The sequence below is a fragment of the Lynx rufus genome, unplaced genomic scaffold (genome assembly GCF_022079265.1).
Source record: "Lynx rufus isolate CCGP_SWC_20201006 ecotype Redwood Valley unplaced genomic scaffold, mLynRuf1.p SCAF_3, whole genome shotgun sequence".
In the NCBI taxonomy this organism is placed as follows: domain Eukaryota; kingdom Metazoa; phylum Chordata; class Mammalia; order Carnivora; family Felidae; genus Lynx; species Lynx rufus.
This window is the reverse complement of record NW_025814845.1, coordinates 167,984,798-168,006,339: the sequence shown is the minus strand read 5'-3', so window position 1 is coordinate 168,006,339 and position 21,542 is coordinate 167,984,798. Positions and strand designations below refer to the sequence as shown.

General features: G+C 41.9%; 1 protein-coding gene across 4 annotated transcripts in view; it reads left to right on the top strand.

Annotated features, from left to right (window-relative positions):
• The first annotated feature begins 1,688 nt into the window (after positions 1 to 1,688).
• ENTPD4 (ectonucleoside triphosphate diphosphohydrolase 4) overlaps positions 1,689 to 21,542 on the top strand; it is a 36,670-nt gene continuing 16,816 nt past the window's right edge. For 3 of the 4 annotated variants that reach the window (XM_047091399.1, XM_047091398.1, XM_047091396.1), the window contains exons 1-7: positions 1,689 to 1,830; positions 4,811 to 4,932; positions 9,571 to 9,669; positions 11,121 to 11,318; positions 11,829 to 12,034; positions 14,565 to 14,715; positions 15,487 to 15,590. In XM_047091399.1, coding sequence (XP_046947355.1) covers positions 9,662 to 9,669; positions 11,121 to 11,318; positions 11,829 to 12,034; positions 14,565 to 14,715; positions 15,487 to 15,590 — 667 coding nt within the window. In that variant the 5' untranslated portion in view covers positions 1,689 to 1,830; positions 4,811 to 4,932; positions 9,571 to 9,661. The remainder of the gene's footprint in view (positions 1,831 to 4,810; positions 4,933 to 9,570; positions 9,670 to 11,120; positions 11,319 to 11,828; positions 12,035 to 14,564; positions 14,716 to 15,486; positions 15,591 to 21,542) is intronic. The other variant, XM_047091397.1, reaches the window with a different exon arrangement.

Below are 21,542 nucleotides of genomic sequence, written 5' to 3'. Positions count from 1 at the left end.
TCCTGGACCTTGAGAGAATCACTGGATGAGTTTGAGCCTTAGTTTCCCCATCTGTAAAACAGGGATAGCTACTTATTTCACTTAGCATCACACTCTCTAGCTCCATCCACTCTGTTGCAAGTGGCAAGATTTCATTCTTCTTTTGTGGCCGAGTAATATTCCATTGTATATATACCACATCCTCCTTATCCATTTATCAGTCAACAGACACTTGGGCTGTTTCCAGAGTTTGGCTAGTATCGATAATGCTGCTATAGCAGTGTTAAAAACACTGGGGTGCATGTATCCCTTTGAATTAGAATTTTGTATTCTTTGGGCAAATACCTAGTAGTGCAATTGTCAGATCAGGGTGGTTCTATTTTTAACTTTTTGAGGAACATCCACACTGTTTTCCAGAGTGGCTGCACAGTTTACATTCCCACCAACAGTGCACAAGGGTTCCTTTTCCTCCACATCCTCACCAACACCTGTTGTTTCTTGTGTTGTTGATTTTAGCCATTCTGACAGGGGTGAGGTGGTCTCTCACGGTGGTTTTGATTTGTATTCCCCTGATGGTGAGTGATGTTGAGCATCTTTTCATGTGTCTGTTGGCCATCTGGATGTCTTCTTTAGAAAAATGTCTGGGGCACCTGGGTGACTCAGTCGGTTAAGCGTCCGACTTCGGCTCAGGTCACGGTATGGGAGTTCAAACCCCGCATCGGGCTCTGTGCTGACAGCTCAGAGCCTGAAACCTGCTTCTGAGTCTGTGTTTCCCTCTCTCTCTCTCTCTCTCTCTCTGCTCCTCCCCTCCTCATTCTCTCTGTTTGTCTCTCTCTCTCTCTCTCTCAAAAATAAACATTAAAAATTTAAAAAAAGAAAAGAAAAATGTCTATTCATGTCTTATGCCCATTTTAATTGGATTATTCATTTGGGGGGTATCAAATTTTATAAGTTCTTGATAGATTTTGGATACTAACCCTTTATCAGATATGCATTTTCAAATATCTTCTCCCATTCTATAGGTTGCCTTTTGGTTTTGTTTATTATGTCCTTAGCTGTGCAGAAATTTTTATTTTGATAAAGCGCCAAAAGTTTACTTTTGCTTTTATTTCCCTTGCCACAGGAGACATATCTAGTAAGAAGTTGCTATGGCTTATGTCAAAGAGGTTAGGTCCTGTCTTCTCTCCTGGGACTTTAATAGTTGTAGCACTAAATGGTACACCAGAAACTAATATTACACTGTATATTAACCAACTGGAGTTTATATAAAAACTTAAAAATAAAAACAGGCATAGCTACTGAAAGAATTGTAAACATATCAAGAGTTGAGCGAAAATGCCTAGACTTTGTCAGATTTTCAAGTGTTATTTTCCATAATCCTTGGGGCACCAAGGAAAGATCACCTGGTTATCACAAGCGCATTGCAGCTTGCTGACTACCAGACTGGCTACGACCCACAGGCGGTAGCCAAGCCAGACTTACCTTTACTTCTGTGACACCGCCGTCACCTTAGGCACTCTCAGAGGCGAGCTGCCCGCCGGTCATTACCCTGGGAAGAGCTCTGCCCTCCACGCCAATCATCGGGGCACAGGCCCCGCCCCTGGCGCAGCCCCACCCCCCGCGCCGCGTTTCTCTCCCCTCCGCCCCCACGGCGTGCGCGCTCCGGGAGCGGGCGGTGACGCGCACGGGCTAGAGCCGGGTGGCGGTGCGGCTCCCGGAAAGGAACGGATCCTCCAGGAAGCCGGGTCCGTGTGGCTGCCGCTGCCGCCGCGCTGCGGTGGCCGTGATGCGTTCCGCTTGCAGCTTCCCGCTGCCAGGGGCCCCGGCCGCCAAGTCGGGCGCTGCGAGCAGGTGAGGCGGCCTTCCCGGCGCGGACGAGGGGAGGGCGAGGAAGCGGCCGGCGGGGCTGGGACGGTTGGAGCGTGGGACGCTGCGGAGCGGCGAGGGCCGCGGACGAGCCCTTGTGCCCCGGGAGCCCTCCCCGCGCCTGCTGGCGGTCTTCACGTCCGCGCCGCCCCCGCCGCCTTGGCCGCGCGGCCACATCCGGGCGCCCCGGCCGTCAGCCCCCGTGACCCCGGGCGGCAGGTGCTCTCCCCCAGCCCCTGGCAAGAGAAAGCTGGCAGCCGTGCTGTCGCGCCGGCTCCGGTGACCACGCTGGATTTTCCCTCTCGCACACGTAGTGTGGGCGGATCTGGCCCCCACTGGCGGGGGACCTGGCCAGGGAGAGGGGATGCTGCACGACTGGGTCTTGCTTGTCGCCTTTCCTAACATTGGTACTTTTCAGCCTCGGTTTTGCCTTGCTCTGTTCTTACTTTTATGCTTTAGATTGCTCCTTGGAAAAATGGAACTAATCGGGCAATACAGTGACAGTGAGAGCAGTGTTTCTCAAACTTGAGTAATGCGTGGACGCCTTTTAAAGGGACAGTTCTCATTCTCTAGAATATGTCCCAGAACTCACAGGGAAACCCAGACTCCAGTTAGGTGAACAGCGGTGCTCTCAGAGAACATTGATCACTATTGGGAAAGAGAAGAGATGCGTTACAGTTCGGGATCTTCCGTGCTAGAAGATAAACTAGAAGTTACTGAAGAATTCTAAATTAGAGACTCAAATCCCTGGTTTAATTTTACATTGCAGCGTTTACTGTGCCCTTCTTTGTGTAATGAACATTTTCCAACCTTGGAGAGGCCTTCAAAGAATCCTGTTTTTTGTGTTATCTTGTATTTGATGTTATTTTGTCTTTGTACCAGGTTTTTTCAGTTTGACACAGTAGCAGAATTACAGAACGTAGTACTAATTTGTATTAGTGGTTTAATTATTTCTCTCTGTGTTTATGTTAACATTGACTAATCACTTGTGTTTGTTACATATTGAATCCATGGCCTACATTCTTCCACATCCAATGTCAATGCCTGATCTCAACCTTTGTGCCTATAGTCTACAGAGAAGAAACAAGAATAAAAGTGGATCTAAGGATGTATATTCTGTACATATTTGTTCAACATGTTTACTTAAACTACACTTGGGTGCCTGGCTAGCTCATTCGGTAGAGCTTGTGACTCTTGATCTTGGGGTCGTGAGTTCAAGCCCTCTGTTGGGTGTGAAGCCTACTAAAAAATAAATAAAAATAAAACAGCCTACGCTTGAATAAAAAGATTTCAGAGTGTGGGAAAACGTGAGAAAGTAAAACAGGTTAGATCTTGGCAAAGAGCAATATGGACTTGTGCTTTGAAAGAAGTGTAGTGTTGAAAGCAGGACATACTAGAAGAAGGGATATTAGTAAAGGCCAGAGGCAAGAATGAGAAGAGTGTGTGGGGGCAATAAGAGACCCACCTTTCTAGAACAGAGAGATGTTCTCTGGGGCCGAGGAGAGAACAAGTTGATAAAATAAGATGGGCCTAGTCGATGGATGTTACGGTTTCAGATGCCACCCAAGCAAGTTGGTGTTGACCTGTAGGCTCCAGAAGTTTCTTGAGCTGATCATGTTTTGAATGTAGCATTTTGCACAGAGGTGTTTCTGAAGTGCGGTGTTCATAGTAAAGCCGAAGGTAGGGGACCTGCCTAGAATCTGTCTTGGTAGTAATGTCTGCTGTGGTCATTTTAGATGTGTGGACTAAATGTGATGTTTGAAGAAGAATTGACAGGCCCCAATAAATGGTGTAATAGGTAGACCCACCGATAAGTAGGCTTCAGAGTTAAGAACCAGGTAGCTCCAGTCACGGTGATCCCCCTCTTAGGCCTGGAGAATTTGGAAGGTGGTATTAGTTTCTGCCAAGAGATCGTGACCCCAGCCTTGGACTGAGTGAGTTGCAGTAGCAGGGTGGCAGTAAGCTCAGGATGTGGAATTGGAACTTGAGGAAAATCAGAGTTGCAGATTTCAGAAACTGCAGAGGTAATGCCGGAAGAGTGTGACTAGAAAAAAAGTCATTTAAAATAGGGACCAGGGGCACCTGGGTGGCTCAGTTAAGCATCTGACTCTTGGTTTTGGCTCAGGTCACGATCTCATGGTTCCTGGGTGTGAGTTCCACCCGGTCAGCTGCTGTCATCGAGGAGCGTGCTTGGGATTCTCTCTCCTTCTCTCCCTGCACCTCCTCCTCCCCCCGACTTCTCTCTCTCTCTCTCTCTCTCTCTTTCTCTCTCTCTCAAAATAAATCGATAAATATTAAAAACAAATAGTTTGGGGTCCCTGGGTGGCTCAGTTGGTTAAGCATCCAACTTCAGCTCAGGTCATGATCTCACACTTTGTGGATTTGAGCCCAGCATTGGGCTCTGTGCTGACAGCTTAGAGCCTGGGACCTGCTTCAGATTCTGTGTCTCCCTCTCTCTGCCCCTCCCCTACTCACGCTCTCTCTCTCTCCCTCTCTCTCAAAAATAAACAAACATTGAAAAAATTTTTAAAAAAAAATTTTTTTTAAATAGATGTTGAATAAAATGTAGATCATAAATGCAACTATGCATTCTTAAAACAAAAAAAAAATGAATTAAGTTATTTTGCTGTCTTTTTCCCCACAAATGAGTGAGGCACAGAGTGCTTCACTTTGGCTGCTCACTCTCCCAAGACCGTTGTTTCCTACAAGTTCTGCGTAAGTGTTTGTGGGCCCCTTTGATTGTTCAAGATCCTCTTGTAATCCTGTGATATTCATATATTCTTTCCATCATGTCTTCTTACCTTTTCTTACTCACAGGCCTAGCTCTTCCAGAATCTCATTTGCCTGTGATTTTTGTTTGCCTGTGATTTGAGAATTTGCTAATGTCTGTTATGTTGCACGCTGCATTTTTCACCAGGGAGCCATTTCACTTTGCAGTTAATATTGTTTTCACTGTTTTCCTTAGGATTGACAGTGAGAAACTGACAGACATTGAACCATGACCCCATGAGCTTCACTCCGCTAAAGAATGTTCAACTAAGGAGGGCCCCTCTAACTGAAATCATGAGTTAATGGATCTCTCTGGTGGTAGGTCTATCTAACACAATTTGGGCCTTTTAAAAACGGGGCAGTTTTACGTAATATTAGAGTTTGCCTTGCTAAACTCAGGTGCCAAGATTCTTAGCTACAAATACAATTGGAGTTTACATTTTGAGATCAAATTACCATATTGCTGACTGCTGGGTAATATTTGGCCATACTTTTGTCCTAAATAAAAGTAATTACTTCAGCAGTTTATAAGCTGTTCTATCTTCTTCTGTCTTTAAGCACAGTTTTGTCAGTTACAGAAATATCTGTTTATCCTTTTTGTCAAAATCCTCACATATCTCAAGACAAAGTTCCAAGGCAAACATCAGATTAAATAACGTTTACTAAGTTTGCTGTAATCATTCTAAATTTTTTTTAATGTTTATTTTTTGAGAGAGAGAGAGAGAGAGAGTGCAAGTGGGGGAGGAACAGAGAGAGAGAGTGGGAGACAGAATCTGAAGCAGGCTCCATGCTCTGAGCTGTCAGCACAGAGCCCAGCGCGGGGCTCGAACTCACAAGCAGTGAGATCATGACCTGAGCCGAAGTTGGATGCTTAACCAACTGAGCCATCCAGGCGCCCCAGATGTGCTATGATCATTCTAAACAGTGCACCTTCTGCTTTGAAATGTGTTCTCTTTTCTCATCTCCCATCGGAAGTATACCTCTCACCTCCAGGTATCTTTTCTGGTTCCCTAGCCTCCAGTGTGCTCTTCTCTGAACTATTACAGGAAGAGTCGGGATAATTTAACATTGCCTTCTGTTACTCTCTTGATTATTTTCTGGGTATTAGAATTTTCTCTGTAACCAGTGTGCAAACTCCTCGAAATCTGGAGCCAGGTTTGTTACTTCTCTGTGCCCTTTGTATGCCCTCCTAGTTCTCATCATTGAATCATTAAAGCTCTTTCTTCCCCCTAGGACCTTGACTTTAAGCTATTAACTAGAATATTATTTTCTTTTGTTCTTAGTTCAGCTATCACATAATTATCGATTTTAAAAAATGTCCAGATTGGAATTCCTATGTCACGGTTTTTAAGGTAGGCTTTCTTGATAATGTACAGAAGAGGATTTGATGCTGAAAACTGGAGAGATCAGTGGAAGGTAGCTTGGTAGAAATAGTTCCGTTGTCTTTTCTGGTGGTACAATTAATATATGCCCTTTAAGAAATAAAGGCAAGCCTAGGGAAGAATAGGCTAGAAATAGATGATCTATTATCTCACTACTTAGCAATAACCAACCACTGTTAACATTTTGGTTTCTGTTCTATCCCCGTCTTCCTGGGCATGCGTGATGTGGTTTTTTTCCCTTAATATATCATGGGGATCTTTCCATGTCAATAAATACAGATCTGCATCATCACTTTTATAATAGTCTCATCATGTTCCACTGCCTAAATGGACCACGTGTAACGTAACCCACCCACTGCAATGCACATTAGTAGCAGTGTTTTGCTGTTGCACCCAATACTATCATGAACTTCTTTACACATATTTTAGTGAATTTACCCTATAATTTCCTAAGGTTGAATTTCTGTAAGTGTGATAGAGCAGAGGGTAAGTCTGTTTAAAATTTTCATATGTGTTACCCATATGCCCCCAGAAGGTTAGACCTATTTAGATTCTCCCCAACAGTGTTCTCCTTTGTCAGCAAAGTATTGTCAGACTTTAGTCTCCACTAATCTGATAATTGTGAAGTCTTGTTTTTATTTATGTTTCTCTAAATACTAACGAAGTTACATTATATCAGCCATTTGTATTTCTTATTTGGTTAATTTCCAATTATCCTTCTTTTTCTAATGCATTATTTCTCTTATTTAGAAGAACCTTTTATATATAAGGGATATTTACCTTTTTCATGTATGTCACAAGTAATTTTCCCAAGCTTTGTCTATTTGGGAAGGGATTTTTTTTAAGCACTCATAAGTCTTAAACTCATATGATGTATTTTCTTACATTTATGGTTTAAGACATTGATGTCAATTGTAGAAAAGCCTTACACATTCTGAGATTGGGTACATTTCCATCTTAACATTTTAATGCATATTTTTAACATTTAAATTTTTGATGGAGTGCCTGGGTGGCTCAGTTGGTTGAGCCTCCAGCTCTTAGTTTCTGCTCAGTTCATGATCTCATGGTTCATGAGTTCAAGCCCCATGTTGGGCTCCACACTGGCAGCAGGGATCCTGCTTGGGATCCTCTCCCTCCTTCTCTCTGTGCCCTTCCCCTTCTCACTTGCTCTCTCTCTCTCTCAAAATAGAGAGATAAACTTTAAATTTTTGAACCATTGGAATTCTCTTAAATGTTGTGATGCAGTTATCTTACCATATTTAAATGCTAAAAGGCAGCTACTTTATAAAAACGCATCAAAATTCATTTAAACATGTCAGTAATTGATATATTTTTTCTTTTTTGTGTAAACTGTTAAGTCAAATATTGTTTGTCTCAAACTTGGGGTACATGGTACAATATGGATGCCATATTGAAACCTGAACTAGTTAAAGTGATTCTTCCCCTTTGTCAAGTAGGCATTATTACTACTTATCACCCTATAATACCTTTGTGTGTGTGTGGGTGGGTGTGTGTGTGTATGCGTGTGCACGCGCACGCACGTGCATGCACACAGTAACCCCTCTACTGTGTTATAAATCCTTTCAGGGCTGGGTCCATATCTGATTCATCTTCATATCTCCCATCCCAGCCAGCCATGAAGCAGACAGTGCTTGCTCATCACTTGTGTGACAGGCACTGGTCACTGGGGAAACAGAAGAATAAGAGGCTGTCCCTGCCAATGAGAGGCCTGCCGTGTAATGAGAAAGTCAACCACAAGTGTAATACTGTAGCTCACTACTGTCAGGAGCAAATGCTCTGGAGATAGGAGGAGGACTAGGGAAGCTTTCACAGGGAACTCAACGCCCGACTTGTGTAGCAAGCAGTATTTAGGAATACCAACAGATGAACCTGTTGAGAGAGGCATTCTAAAAAGAGGAATGGGCATTTCAGTGACCCGCTGTTTGTGTTTAGCATGGCTAAAGCATAGGGTATGTATCTGTCTAGCCTGTCGGGATAAGACTAGAAAGACAGGGACGAGATCAGTGCAGTCTAATGCAGAAGCTCTGTGTGGCTGTTGAGCACTTGAAATGTGGCCAGTGCAACTGAGAAGCTGCATGTTTCATTCTAATTACTTCAGCCACACATGGCAATGGCTACTATGTTGAACAGCACGGGGCTAGATCATGAGAGCCCTCCTTTACCATCCTAAGGAGTTAGGACTTCTTCCTGAGTGGGAGAGAAAAGTCGGGAGGTGGGAAGGTGTCAAGATTCCTGGTTGTTTTGAAAGATCACTCTAGTGTGTCAATTCTCAACCTCTTTGGCCTCCAGAACTCAGAAACTTGACTTTTTGCCAGACACTTTCCTAGGGTCTGTGATGTTGGGAACGCAGCAGGCAACCAAGCAGACAGAAATCTGGCCCCCTGTGGAGCTCGACACCTGAGCACGAGAAAAATGCAATCACACAGTACGTTGGGGGATGAGGATGAGAGCATGGGTTCTCCTGCTGGAACCTCAGCCGTTTTGCATATGATCATCTTTTGTTGGCAGTGTGACCTTAGGCAAGGTACTTAGCCCCTCTGCCTCAGCTGTAAAATGGTATACAAATAGTGGCTACCTGTGGGTCATTAAGAAGAGTAACTTGATATTTGTAAATAAGCAGGGCCCAGCACATAGTAAGTTCTGTATAACTAATAAGTAAACGCTAAGGAGAAAAACTAAGTCAAAGGAAAGAGATGGGTGGAGGGGACAGCTTGCAATGATGGTTTGGGTGGCCAGGGAAGGCCTCCTTGAGAAGGTGACATTGAGTAAAAAGTGAGGAAGTGAGTTGCACGGATGATTTCTAAGCAGAGTGGGTAGCACGTTCAGAGGCCCAGAGACAAGGAACATAGTACCTTTCATGGTACTTTGTGCATAAGAGGGATCTAACGGTCATTTATCAGGTGAATGGGTATTTCAGATTCCCGTTGAGTTTAATCATTTTGCCTATCGCCTACCTCCAACCCCCACCCCTAATCTTCCTTAATTCAGTACCTGTTTGGCGACCTGGTATTTTGGGTCACTGATTGGCTTTTAGGTAGAGAGCGACGAACTAGTGCTAGACTATTACCATCTCTTTTTCGATTTTTTTTAAATTTAAATTCAAGTTAGTTAACATATAGTGTAGTCTTGGCTTCAGGAGTAGAACCCAGTGATTCATCTCTCTGTCAGTCAGAGAAAGACAGATTTCATATGATTTCACTCATATGTGGAATTTGAGAAACTCAACAGATGAAAATAGGAGAAAGGAAGGAAAAATAAGATAAAAACAGAGAGGGAGGCAAACCATAAGAGACTCTTAAATAGAACAAACTGAGGGCTGCTGGGGTGGGGGAGATGGGTCATATTACCATCTCTTTTGATTTAGGCTTGTATCTCTGACAGCATGAAATTGACTAAGAAGTGTATTGCTCTCAGTGAGCTCTTCTAACGGCTTCAGTGCAAGGATCACGTACCAGATCGCGTGTGGTTGGATTCAAACACGTACTTGGTAAAACAACATTCATGTCTTCTTGGATTGTGCCGTCTTTGTGATTTTTCTCGCTTTCTGGAACAGGAATGCTCTAACTCCAGGAGGACCCCATCGTTTCTGTAGTGGTGTGTGAGGACTGACTCCTAGAACATTGCCCGGTCTCTGACCCATCAGCATGGGGAGGTAAGTGATGGTGTCTAATCACTGACACTCTAAAACCCGAGATTTTGGTGCCACAGAGACAGGTCTCGAGAGGAAAAAAAAAAAAATCTAAATTCCAAGTGCAAAGTGTTCAAAGTTATGCTACACTTGTGTTTTAACACCTTTGTCCTTCCAGGCCTTGTTGGGGTGCTTGTCACAGGAAGAAAGTGGTCTTGCCAGGTGGATTTTCTAGGGGTTAATGTAGCTTACTGTAAAGGGCATGCGTGTTGGAATCTGTGAGGAGTGCATTAAGCACAGGGTAACTGTAAGCCTTGAGGTGTGGGCAGGGATGACAAACTCCATGGAGTGGCCCAGGGACTCACAGGGAGACTAGAAACTGTAAGTGGAAAACTCCATTGGGTTAGCAGGCTATCCCCCCTTCTGTGAGATATTTTAGTCCAAGAAGCACTCTTTAAAGAGAAGAGTGTAGAAATTAACCACAGAACAGTAACATTTATTCTAAAGGTTGCAAGGTTTTTAAAAAATTTTTTTAATGTTCATTTAATTTTGAGAGAGAGCAAAAGACAGAGCAGGAGTTGGGCCGGGGCGGGGGGGGGCAAGAGAGAGGGAGACACAGAATCTGAAGCAGGCTCCAGGCTCTGAGCGGTCAGCACAGAGCCCAATGTGGGGCTCGAACCCACGAACTGTGAGATCATGACCTGAGCTGAAGTTGGCTGCTTAACCAACTGAGCCACCCTGGCTCCCCGAGGTAGCAAGTTTATTTTAAGTCCAATAATAATCTCTCATTCCTGACATAAACTAAGAAGAAAAGTAGGGTTTTTTGTTTTGTTTTGCAAAAATGTCTCAAATATTTCTAAAAACACAGGACATACAAAACTCATTTACTTTGTTATGAGCATGTCCTTAAAGATGCTATTTTTGTGCCATTTTCTCACGCAATCATCAGGGAGAAATTTGCCTTGGAATTCGGTGTTAAGAAAAGCTTACTCCTCCTGAGCTATTTGTATGTTTCTAATTTAATGGGCAAGGTTTTGGCCACTACGATGCTGAGCCACCTTTGCAGGCCTGTCTTATTACACGTATTTCTTTGTACTAGATTGTTTTTTGGCTTCATCATCCTTAAACCTGACTTTGTTATACATTTGTATGTTTATCGTGTTGAACATATTCTTGTAAATTGTTTCTAGTTCTTTTTTTGGAACAAAGCAGAATAGAAATAATAATCTACATAATGTCAAGGGGGAAAAAACACCATCAGGACGTAATTCTCATTCGTGTAGTTTTATAATAATGAGTTACATAGCAAAGTAGCAGTATGGAAGATACTGGCATACAGACCAGTATACTGGCTTACTACCAGCAAGGAAATAGTGGTGGCTGAAGCCAGAGGCCTCCTTCCTTTGGTATCAGTTTAGGTGAGGAGAAGCCACTTTGGAGCAGATTGCTTAAAAATCTGTGTTTTGGAATTTTAGGATCGGCATCTCCTGTCTTTTTCCTGCTTCCTGGCATTTTAGCATCTCTCCAGTGGGGTGTCCTCGAATTCTGAATACCAATCTACGCCAGATTATTGTTATTAGTGTTCTGGCTGCTGCTGCTTCACTTTTATACTTTTCTGTTGTCATAATCCGAAATAAGTATGGGCGGCTATCCAGAGACAAGAAGTTTCAAAGGTAAGAGAAAAAAACATTTCTTTTCCAGATGGGGTGCCATACGTCCATTTTACAGCTTCGAGACTTTTGGGATTAGGGTGGAATTTAAGAAGCATGTGGCTGTAGGAAACAGAATCTGTACTGAATACAGCATGGCGTGAAAAATAAAACTGTTCGAAATGGTGTAATCATTAACTACCAAACCCACATCATACGAGGATTTAAACATAAGCTTTTTCTGTGACATCTTTTAAGCTGATTTTTCAGTTAAGGTCCATGGCTTGGGAATAGTTTTGCTTCTCAGTGCTTGTTTGAACTTCTTACAAGGAATAATGACTGTGTATCTGATTCAGATAATCTTTATCGCTGTCGCTTGTTTTGTTTTGAGTCTTCAATTGTTTGGCAGTTGTAAAAATGGTATTGTGGATCAGCTTAGAATCTGCTGCCTCGACATTATGTATTGCATTTGCTTGGTTAAGGTTTAAGATGATCATCTTTGCCTCACTAAGAATGTTCATTTTTGTAAACAAGGTACTTGGCACGAGTTACTGACATTGAGGCCACAGACACCAATAACCCCAACGTGAACTACGGTGTCGTGGTGGACTGTGGTAGCAGTGGGTCTCGGATATTTGTCTATTGCTGGCCGAGGCATAACGGCAATCCTCACGATCTGCTGGATATCCGCCAAATGAGGGATAAAAACCGAAAGCCAGTGGTTATGAAAATAAAACCCGGTATGTAAAAGATAGATATCTGACTGGTAACCTGCTTCTGTCCTTTCTTCTCCGTGAGGTTTTTCATGTCCTTCCCTTCCTTTCCCCAGAGTCATCGCTCTAATTCAGAACTCACCCCAGGACCTGACTGTTTCCCTTTCTTCCATTTTCTGCCCATCCTGCACGAGGTGACTTAACTCTTTAATAAAATACCCCAAACCATGTCTTTCTTTTGGTCTCCTGCAGCGTTTACCACGGTGCCTTACCCGTGTGTCTCCTGAGATGTTCGCTAGTTGACATTAATTATGGAGGGATGTGTTTTTCCTATTTGGTAACCATTGGACTCTATCCCTAATGACAGAGTAATTTCAGATAACTCATGGATATCTGTACCCTAATACATTGGTGTATATTTCTTTTTTCCCCCATTTTTAAAAAGTGCCCCAGTATATTTCTAACTGGATTATTTAACTAGAGTGACTTATTACTGATGAGCTGGTGTTATTATGTCCAATTTTTAATGATACCACAGTTTCTAAGTCAGTGTGTTACGCAAAAATTGGGATTTGCGGTCTCCATTGAAGAATTTAAATCAGTGGTTCTCAACCTTTTTGTGTATGTACACCATTTCCATGGGCAGTGCTGTTCTGTCAGAAGTTTTAGGAATGGAGGGTGTCCATTGGAGTGCCTTGAAATAGGCATTTTATGTCTTGATAGTTGATAATCACTGATTTAAAACAGTGGACCACAGATCTTAATAGAGATTCAACACTTTTATTTCATCTTACTAGTGTATTACATAGTAAGATATAAAATCCAAACAATCCAAGGAATTTATCTTGTAAAATATTAGAGAATGCTGATTAAAAAAAATTATCATAGCTTATTACCTCCTATTTCAAATATGTAAATGAAAAGGGGGCTTAGTATTAATACGATAAAATACCTGTCCTCTCACATAGTTCCTAATAACATAGACTGTTGGCCCTCTGAATCCTTCCCTTTCTTCGTTGAATAATTTAGGCCCCACTTCCTTCTTCAGTCAATCTTCAAGTTGATTGTTCTTTGATGTTTGGGCAGCTGGGCACCAGCATATTGCTCACAAAATGCAAAATCTCTACCTCAAGGATAAAGAGAAGGAATTGAATCTGAGTCTCTTGTATAAGCATTATTTTGATATCAGAGTACATTTCCATGAACAAAGATCATTTTTTTCTATAAGTCTTAGTGAATGACTTTTAATTTTTAGTTTTCTGTTATCACGTCTCTTAAATTTTTATGCATCCCTAATCTAGAAACATTTTCAGAGTTAAAGTGATACTGATCAAAAAAAAAAAAATTCACTAGAAGATTGAAATATAAAGCTCTATAAAGCACATTGCATTTCATCCAGCTTCACATACCAAGTTCTGTCAGTGATTAAACTGCTCACGTGGAATAAGGTAAAATCTTTCATGCCTTGGAGTGTCCTTTGGGACATCATCCCAGGGTGTATACCAGAATCTCCTTAAAATCAGGTTTAACATGGTTCTCTCTCATGCTACAGAAAATGTTTGAAGTAGAAATTCAAGTACCTTTTTATAGCAGTTCTCAGTGCTGAAGCAGGGCCTTTCATATATAGCATTTCCGCAAAGCTCTAGATATTTCCTTACTTAGTGGATTCTGGGTAGTTTAGGGCTTGGTGTCTGTTGGAAGAGTATGTGGAGTAAAAAAAAAAAAAAATCTGGCTTTTGGTCTGTTTTCTGCTGATTGCTCCTACAAATCATTACATCTTTCTGGATCCACAGTTTCCTAATCTGTGAAATGAGAAATTTGGGGACTTCTAAAATTCAAAGCCAGGAAGACTCCCTTTGCCTAGGGCATGGTCGAGGGATCACCAAGACTGGAGGGTACGAATGTGTTGCGTCAGGCTGCCAGAAGAGATGAGGAGAAATGAAATAATGTGAGAGGAACCAGGGAGAGGCAATCAGTGAGACCCAGAATGCATATTAGGGGAGGCAGAGGGATTTTATCCAGGATCCCAGTTTGGGCCGCTGGATGGCCAATGATGGTGGTCACTGGGGTAGGTAACTACAAAGCAGGAGTTGAGTTCAGGTTTGTCTTATGTGTATATGTTGAGTTTGAGGCGTGTCCAGTAGACAGTTACCACCTACTGATGTGGAGAAGGGGAATGAGGTCTGGTGGCTACTGGTGACACTTGGAGATCCGAGACATATAGATGGTGTGGCAGCCATGGGAGTGAGTGTACTTGCCCGAGCAAAGCAGGAACATGTTCTCGAGGGCAGGCATGAGCTTGTGTGCAGGTGATCCCAGTGTCTGACACACAGTAGTTGCTCAGCTGGGTCTCAGTTTTTTGGAGACTGAGAAGAAAGCGTAGGACTGAAATTTAATACCACCATCATTTAAGGAAGAGAGCTTGTTGCTAGAAAGATAGGAAAAAACCAGGAGAGGGTGGTATGTAGCTTGTATTTCTCTCAAATTAGCCACATCGAAGAAATGTAACTTATTAGTTAACCGTCTCCCTTGTAATGGAAGTGTCCTTTTTCTGTAGGCATTTCAGAATTTGCTACCTCTCCGGAGAAAGTCAGTGATTACATTTCTCCACTCTTGAACTTTGCTGCAGAGCATGTACCACGGGCAAAACACAAAGAGACACCTCTCTACATTCTCTGCACAGCTGGAATGAGAATCCTTCCCGAAAGGTGATCCTCCACGTGAGGCCAGGGCCGGGTGGGTGGTGGTGGTAGTTTATTTTTCTCCCCTTCCCCCCTCCTGTCTCTTTTCCTTCTCCTCTTCTACCATTATCATCACATGGTATCATCACATACCATTATTATTTTTTTTTTAATTTTTTTTTTAACGTTTATTTATTTTTGAGACAGAGAGAGACAGAGCATGAACGGGGGAGGGTCAGAGAGAGAGGGAGACACAGAATCTGAAACAGTCTCCAGGCTCTGAGCTGTCAGCACAGAGCCTGACGCGGGGCTCAAACTCACGGACTGTGAGATCATGACCTGAGCCGAAGTCAGACGCTTAACCAACCAAACCACCCAGGCGCCCCTCATCACATACTATTATTATCCAGAAGGAAAACATTAAAAATCCCTTTTTCACATTTGGAATATTACCAGAACTATTCCCTTAGCCGGAACTCCCCAGAAGTCTTTTAATGTACTTGTGTATTTCTATAAACTGTAAACTATAAGGTGGTCATTAAAAAACCAGATTTTCTATGTTGTAAGTGTAAGGGTTGCGGTTGTACTTTTATGTCTAGGAATCACAGAATCCACACAGCTCATGAAATTCCTTCCTAAAATAAACGGGTTTTTTTAATGAATTGCTTTGGTTTTAAAATTTACTGTTTTCCTATAGGATGTACCAGAGCCACAGTTTTTGTTTGGTTTGGTTTGTTTTTTTTTAAACAAAAAATGTAGGATGCATCTTGATCTGTAAATTTGGGGCTTGTCTTACAGCCAGCAGAAAGCCATCTTGGAAGACCTTCTGACCGACATCCCCGTGCACTTTGACTTTCTGTTTTCTGACTCTCATGCAGAAGTAATTTCAGGGAAACAAGAAGGTTGGTATCTTGGTCTTCAACTTGAAATTTGGGAAGTTACTCCTTTAAATCTTCCCCGTGTTTCCCAGTGTACGCTTTATTAATTACTTTTAATGTCTTAAAATTTGGGAAATCATAGCCTGGAAATAGTATCTTTATTATTTTTTTTTTTATTTATTTTTTTTAACGTTTATTTATTTTTGAGACAGAGAGGGACAGAGCATGAACGGGGGAGGGTCAGAGAGAGAGGGAGACACAGAATCTGAAACAGGCTCCAGGCTCTGAGCGGTCAGCACAGAGCCCGACGCGGGGCTCGAACTCACAGACCACGAGATCGTGACCTGAGCCGAAGTCGGCCGCTTAACCTACTGAGCCACCCAGGCGCCCCAGGAAATAGTATCTTTAAATGGCAAAATTAGTTTCTTATACGTCAGTCTTTATTATCCAAACAGTAAGCCATTAAAAGAATAACTTAGTTTGTGTTCACTGCATTTAGGACACATATTTTGGACTCATTTTGATAGGAAAGGTTTGTGTTCCTTGCCTAAGTTATACAGTTTTATGGAGTTACGATAATTCCTGAGTTACTGGAGCCTTCTATTGATTTACTTGCTATAAAGGGAAATTATTCTTGACTTTGATATACTAAGAAAATATTAGTTCTGTTTTCAAAGAAATGCTTCAACTTGAAAATGAAATGACAAGTCAATGAAATTATTTGGGGAACAGCTTGCTAGAAATGGAGACCAAAAGCATTTATTTCAAAATCATCTATCATTTCAGCAAATACCTCCTCTGTGAAAGACACTGTAGAAAATACAAACTGGGTGAAATTCAGATACTGCCACTGAGCTATTTACAGACAAGTGAGGTACACAGTTGGCCGCCATATGAGGTAGACTCTTAGGTGCCATGAGGAGAGTGGGGAAGAAGTATAAGAAAGAGGGAGGCGTTTTTTTGTGTGTGTGACCAGGGACCTCATGGAGCAAATGACATCTGAATTGTGCCCCAACGGATGGTTAAAAGCATGCCAGAGCACGGTAAGGGTGGGGGTCTGAGAGAGGAAGCACATTCCAGGCTGAAGAAATGATTTGAGTCAACACAGGTTAGAAAAGCTGCATGATGGATGGGGAAAGAAAAGTATTTTAGTTTGAATGGCTTACGGCCCTTTGGAAAAGTGGTAGTCATTCGAAAAGTTGGGACTGGTCTTGGCGGCCCCATCATCATGGCAGCATGAGTTGTTCCTTTTTTCTCTCCCATTTGATTTACAACTACTCAGACATCCATAACCCAGAAAACGCAGCTAAAGGCCACCCAAGAGACCCATCCATCTGAACGTGGGTGGCTTGAATCTCAGAGGAAGCCCTGGGGCCAGGCAAGTGGCGGCAGGGGCAGCAGTGGACCAACACGAATTTTCTAGCAGGGGAGGTGGAGGGTGAAGGCGGTGAGTGGGGGGTTACCTAACAGCACACGGCAGGACCTGTTGCTCTTTCTGGGAGGAGGGAAAGGAAAAGGAAGGCTCAGAGAACGGAAGGAATGTGTTTGCCGCTGTCTGCCCCAGGATTCTGACAAGAGGATTGCCCATGGATCTCTGGAACACCCCACCCCCAACCTTTTGAGGATCCGCTAGCAGGCTGTGGGCACATTCAAAGCCCCAAGTACTAAGCACACACCTCCACCAACTCTGCAGTCATCCTTTTTTAAATTACCAACCTGTGGAACTGTTAGACTCAAAGTGAAAAAAGCCATATGCAAATAAGAAAGGTGTTCACTACTTGAACACTTTTTATCAAACGTTGAAAAGTCACGTTAATACAGTATCACAAAAGAACGTGGCCATTTTCTAGTAACTGAACCCAAAGGCACAGAATATTCAAATCTAACTGGTAAAGAATTCTAAATAGCAATTAAAGAAATCCAGTGAGCTACAAGAAAACTGAAGCAGTACAGTGATCTCAGGAATAAAATTAATCAACGGAGGGGTACTTTACCAAAGAGATTAAAATTCTAAAGAACCAAACAGAATGTGGAGCTGAAGAATTCAACACATGAGATGAGGAAGGCACTAAAAAACATTGGAAGTAGAGCAGATGGAGGAGAGAATAAGCAACTTGAGGACAGGGAGATAGAACTGTTTCCTGTAGAAGAGGAGCAAGAACCCTATAAGAACTATCAGACCCCCATTAGGAGAACCAACAAAATTAAAGGGGATCCCAGAAGGAGAAGAGCGGGAGAAGGGAGCAGAGAGCGTATTTAAAGAGGTGTCCTAGAGAACTTACCAAGCCCAGAGAAAGAACTGGATACGCAAGTCTAAGAAGCTACTAGACCAGCTTCTCTAGCAGTGCAAAAAGACCCGCTCTGAGACATCACATTAAAACTGTCAAGAGTCAGTGATAAGTTATTTTGAAGGAAGCCGGGGGAAAAAGACAGCCTACAAAGGAAGTCTCATTAGGTTATCAGCAGATTTGTCAGCAGAAACTCTGTAGCCCAGGAGAGCATGGAATGACATTTTAAAGTATTGAAAAACACAAATTGCCAGCCAAGAATACTGTATCTGGCAAAGTTATCCTTCATATATAAGGCGAAACAAAGGCTTTCCCAGACAAACAGAAGCTAAAGGAGTTCACCCCCTCCAGACCACCTTCTAAGACATGTTGAAAGGAGCTTCTCAAGCTGAAATGAAAAGATGAAAGCGCACAGGAGCCTAATTAAGGTGATAAATAGAATTAGAAAACTGACTTTTTTAGCATAGTACATAAAACAAGTATAAAGCTTAAAGGGAGAAGAGCATTAAAAATGACTATAGCTACTACAGCTTGGTGACAACATCAACATAAAAAAATGTGTGACATCAAAGCTATAAAAGGGGAAGGGTAAAGGATGGAAACTTTTAGGTGAACAAAGAGAAGTTGCTATCAGAAAAAAGACTGTTCTGTCTGTGGGATGCTTTATGTAAACCTCATGGTAACCACAAAGCAAACATCAAAGCAGAGACACACAAAACATAAAGGGGGAGCCTGAGCAAATCATGGAAACCATGGAAAACCACAAATTTACAAAGATAAACAGAAGGGGAAAAAAAAGGGAGAGACAAAATAACCAGAAGGCAAGGGGTGCCTGGGTGGCTCAGTCAGTTAAGGGTCCAACTCTGGATTTTGGCTCAGGTCATGATCTCACAGTTCATGAGTTTGAGCCCTGCATCAGGCTCCACACTGACAGTGTGGGGCCTGCTTGAGATTCTCTCTCATTCTCCCTCTGCCCCTCTCCTGCTTGCTCTCTTTCTCTCTTTCTCAAAAAAAATAAAAAATAATAATAACCAGGGGTGCCTGAATGGCTCAGTGAGTTAAGCGTCGCACTTCAGCTCAGCTCATGATCTCATGGTTTGTGAGTTCGAGCCCTGCATCGGGCTCTGTGCTGACAACTCAGAGCCTGGAGCCTGCTTCAGATTCTGTATCTTCTCTCTCTCTGCCTCTCCCCACTTACGCTCTGTTTGTCTGTGTCTCTGTCTCTCAAAAATAAACATTTAAAAAAATATTTTAAATAAAAAATGAACAGAAGGCAAAACATAAAATGGCAGTAGTAAAACTTTACATATCAACAGCTACCCTAAATGTAAACAGATTGAACTCACCAATCAAAAGTCATAGAATGGCTGGATTAAAAAAGAAACAAGACCCAACTTTATGCCACCTACAGGAGACTTTTAGTTTTGAAGACACACATGGGCTCAAAGTGAAAGGATAGAAGACAATATTCCAAGCAAATGGAAACCGAAAGAAGGCAGGCATAGCCAAACTTATATCAGACAAAATAGACTTGAAGGCCAAAGGGTAACAAGAAACAAAGAAGGTCGTTTTGTAATGATAAATGGGCCAATACATTAAGAAGATACAACATTAGTGTATATGCTCCCCACACCCAAGCATCAAGATATATTAAACAAATAGAGAAATAGGGAACAAAACAATAATGGATGGGACTGCAGAATCTGCAATGGATGAATCATCCAGACAGGATCAACAAGGAAACATTGGAATTGAACCACATGTTAGCATGAATGGACTTAATAGACCTGTACAGAACATTCCATCCTAAAGCAGCAAAATACACATCTTTCCAAGTGCACGTGGAACATTCTCCAGGGTATATCATATGGCAGGATGCAGAGAAAATCTTAGCAAGTTTAAGTAGATTGAAGTCATGCCAACTGTCTTTGACCACAGTGGTATGAAACTAGAAATTAAGAGGATGGTGAGGAAATCTACAAATATGTGGAAATTAAACATCACACTTCTAAACCAGTGGATCAAAGAAGAAGATTATTAAAGTAGGAAATTATAAGTATCTCAAAAGGAAGTATCTCAGAAGGAAATTAAAAAGTATCTCAAAACAAATGGAAATAGAACATTGCAAATATTGTGGGATATAGCAAAAGCAGTTCTGAAAGTTTGTAGCAATAAAAGCATGTATCAAGAAATTAGATCTCAAACAAACAATATAACATTATACTTCAAGGAACTAAAAAAAAACAAATGAGGCCCACAGCTAGCAGAAGGAAGGAAATAATAAAGATCAGAGTGGAAATAAATAAAATAGAAAACAGAAAATCAGTAGAAAGGATCAATGAAACTAAGGGCTGGTTCTACGTAACAAACCTTTAGCTAGACTAAAACAAAAGACAAGTTAAAAATGAAAGAGAAGACATTACACCTGACACCACAGGATCATGAGACTGCAGCTGACCGTTGAACAACGTGGGTTTGAGCTGCACAAGGCCACTTGTGGACTTTTTTCCATAAATACAGTACGATACTATACATATATTCTCCTTATGATCTTCTTAACAACACTTATCAGTATGCTTCTGATCAACAGTAAGCTGTTAGTAGTCAAGTTTTTAGGGAATCAAAAGTTAACAAGGATTTTTTAGTATTGGGGAGTCAGTGCCCCTGACACACACATTGTTCAAGGCTCAACTGTACTATGTACTGTTCAAGGCTCAATTGTACTATGAACAATTCTATACCAATAAAGTATGTAACATAGAAGAAAGGGATGCATTTTTAAAACATACAACCTGCCAAGACTGAATCAGGAAGAAATAGAAAATCTAAGTAGACCAATAACGAGTAAAGAGATTGAATCCATAATCAAAAAACTCCCAACACAGAAAACTCCAAGACCAGATGGCTTCATTGGAGAATAACATTTAAAGAATTAATACCAATTCCCATCAAATTTTTCCAAAATATCAAGAAGGAGGGAAAACTTCTAAACTCATTCTGTGAGGCCAGCATTATGTTAATACCAAAACCAGATAAAAATGCCACAAGAAAACTGTAGGCCAATATCCCTGATGAATATAGATGTAAAAATTCTCAACAAAATACTAGCAAACTGAACTCAAAAACACATTAAAAGGATTATATGCCATAACCAAATAGAATTTATCACTGAGATGGAAGCATGCTTCAGCATGCGCAAATCAATAAATTATATCACATCAATAAAATGAAAAATAAAAATCATGGCATCATCTCAAAACATCACAGAAAAATACTTGACAAATATAACATCCTTTCATGAAAATCCTTAACAGATTGGGTGTAGAAGAAATACAGCTCAACATAACAAACGCCATATATGACAGACAGCTAACCTTAGACTCTGTGGAGAGAAATTGAAAGCATTTCCTTTAAGATTGACACCAACACAAGGATGCCTACTCTCACCACTCCTATTCAATGAGTACTGGAAGTCTTAGCTAGAGCAATTAGGCAAGACAATGAAAGAAAATGCATCCAGATCAGGAAAAACTAAAATTGTCACTATCTGCCGATGATATGATCTTATATATAGAAAATCCTAGGGGCGCCTGGGTGGCGCAGTCGGTTAAGCGTCCGACTTCAGCCAGGTCACGATCTTGCGGTCCGTGAGTTCGAGCCCCGCGTCAGGCTCTGGGCTGATGGCTCA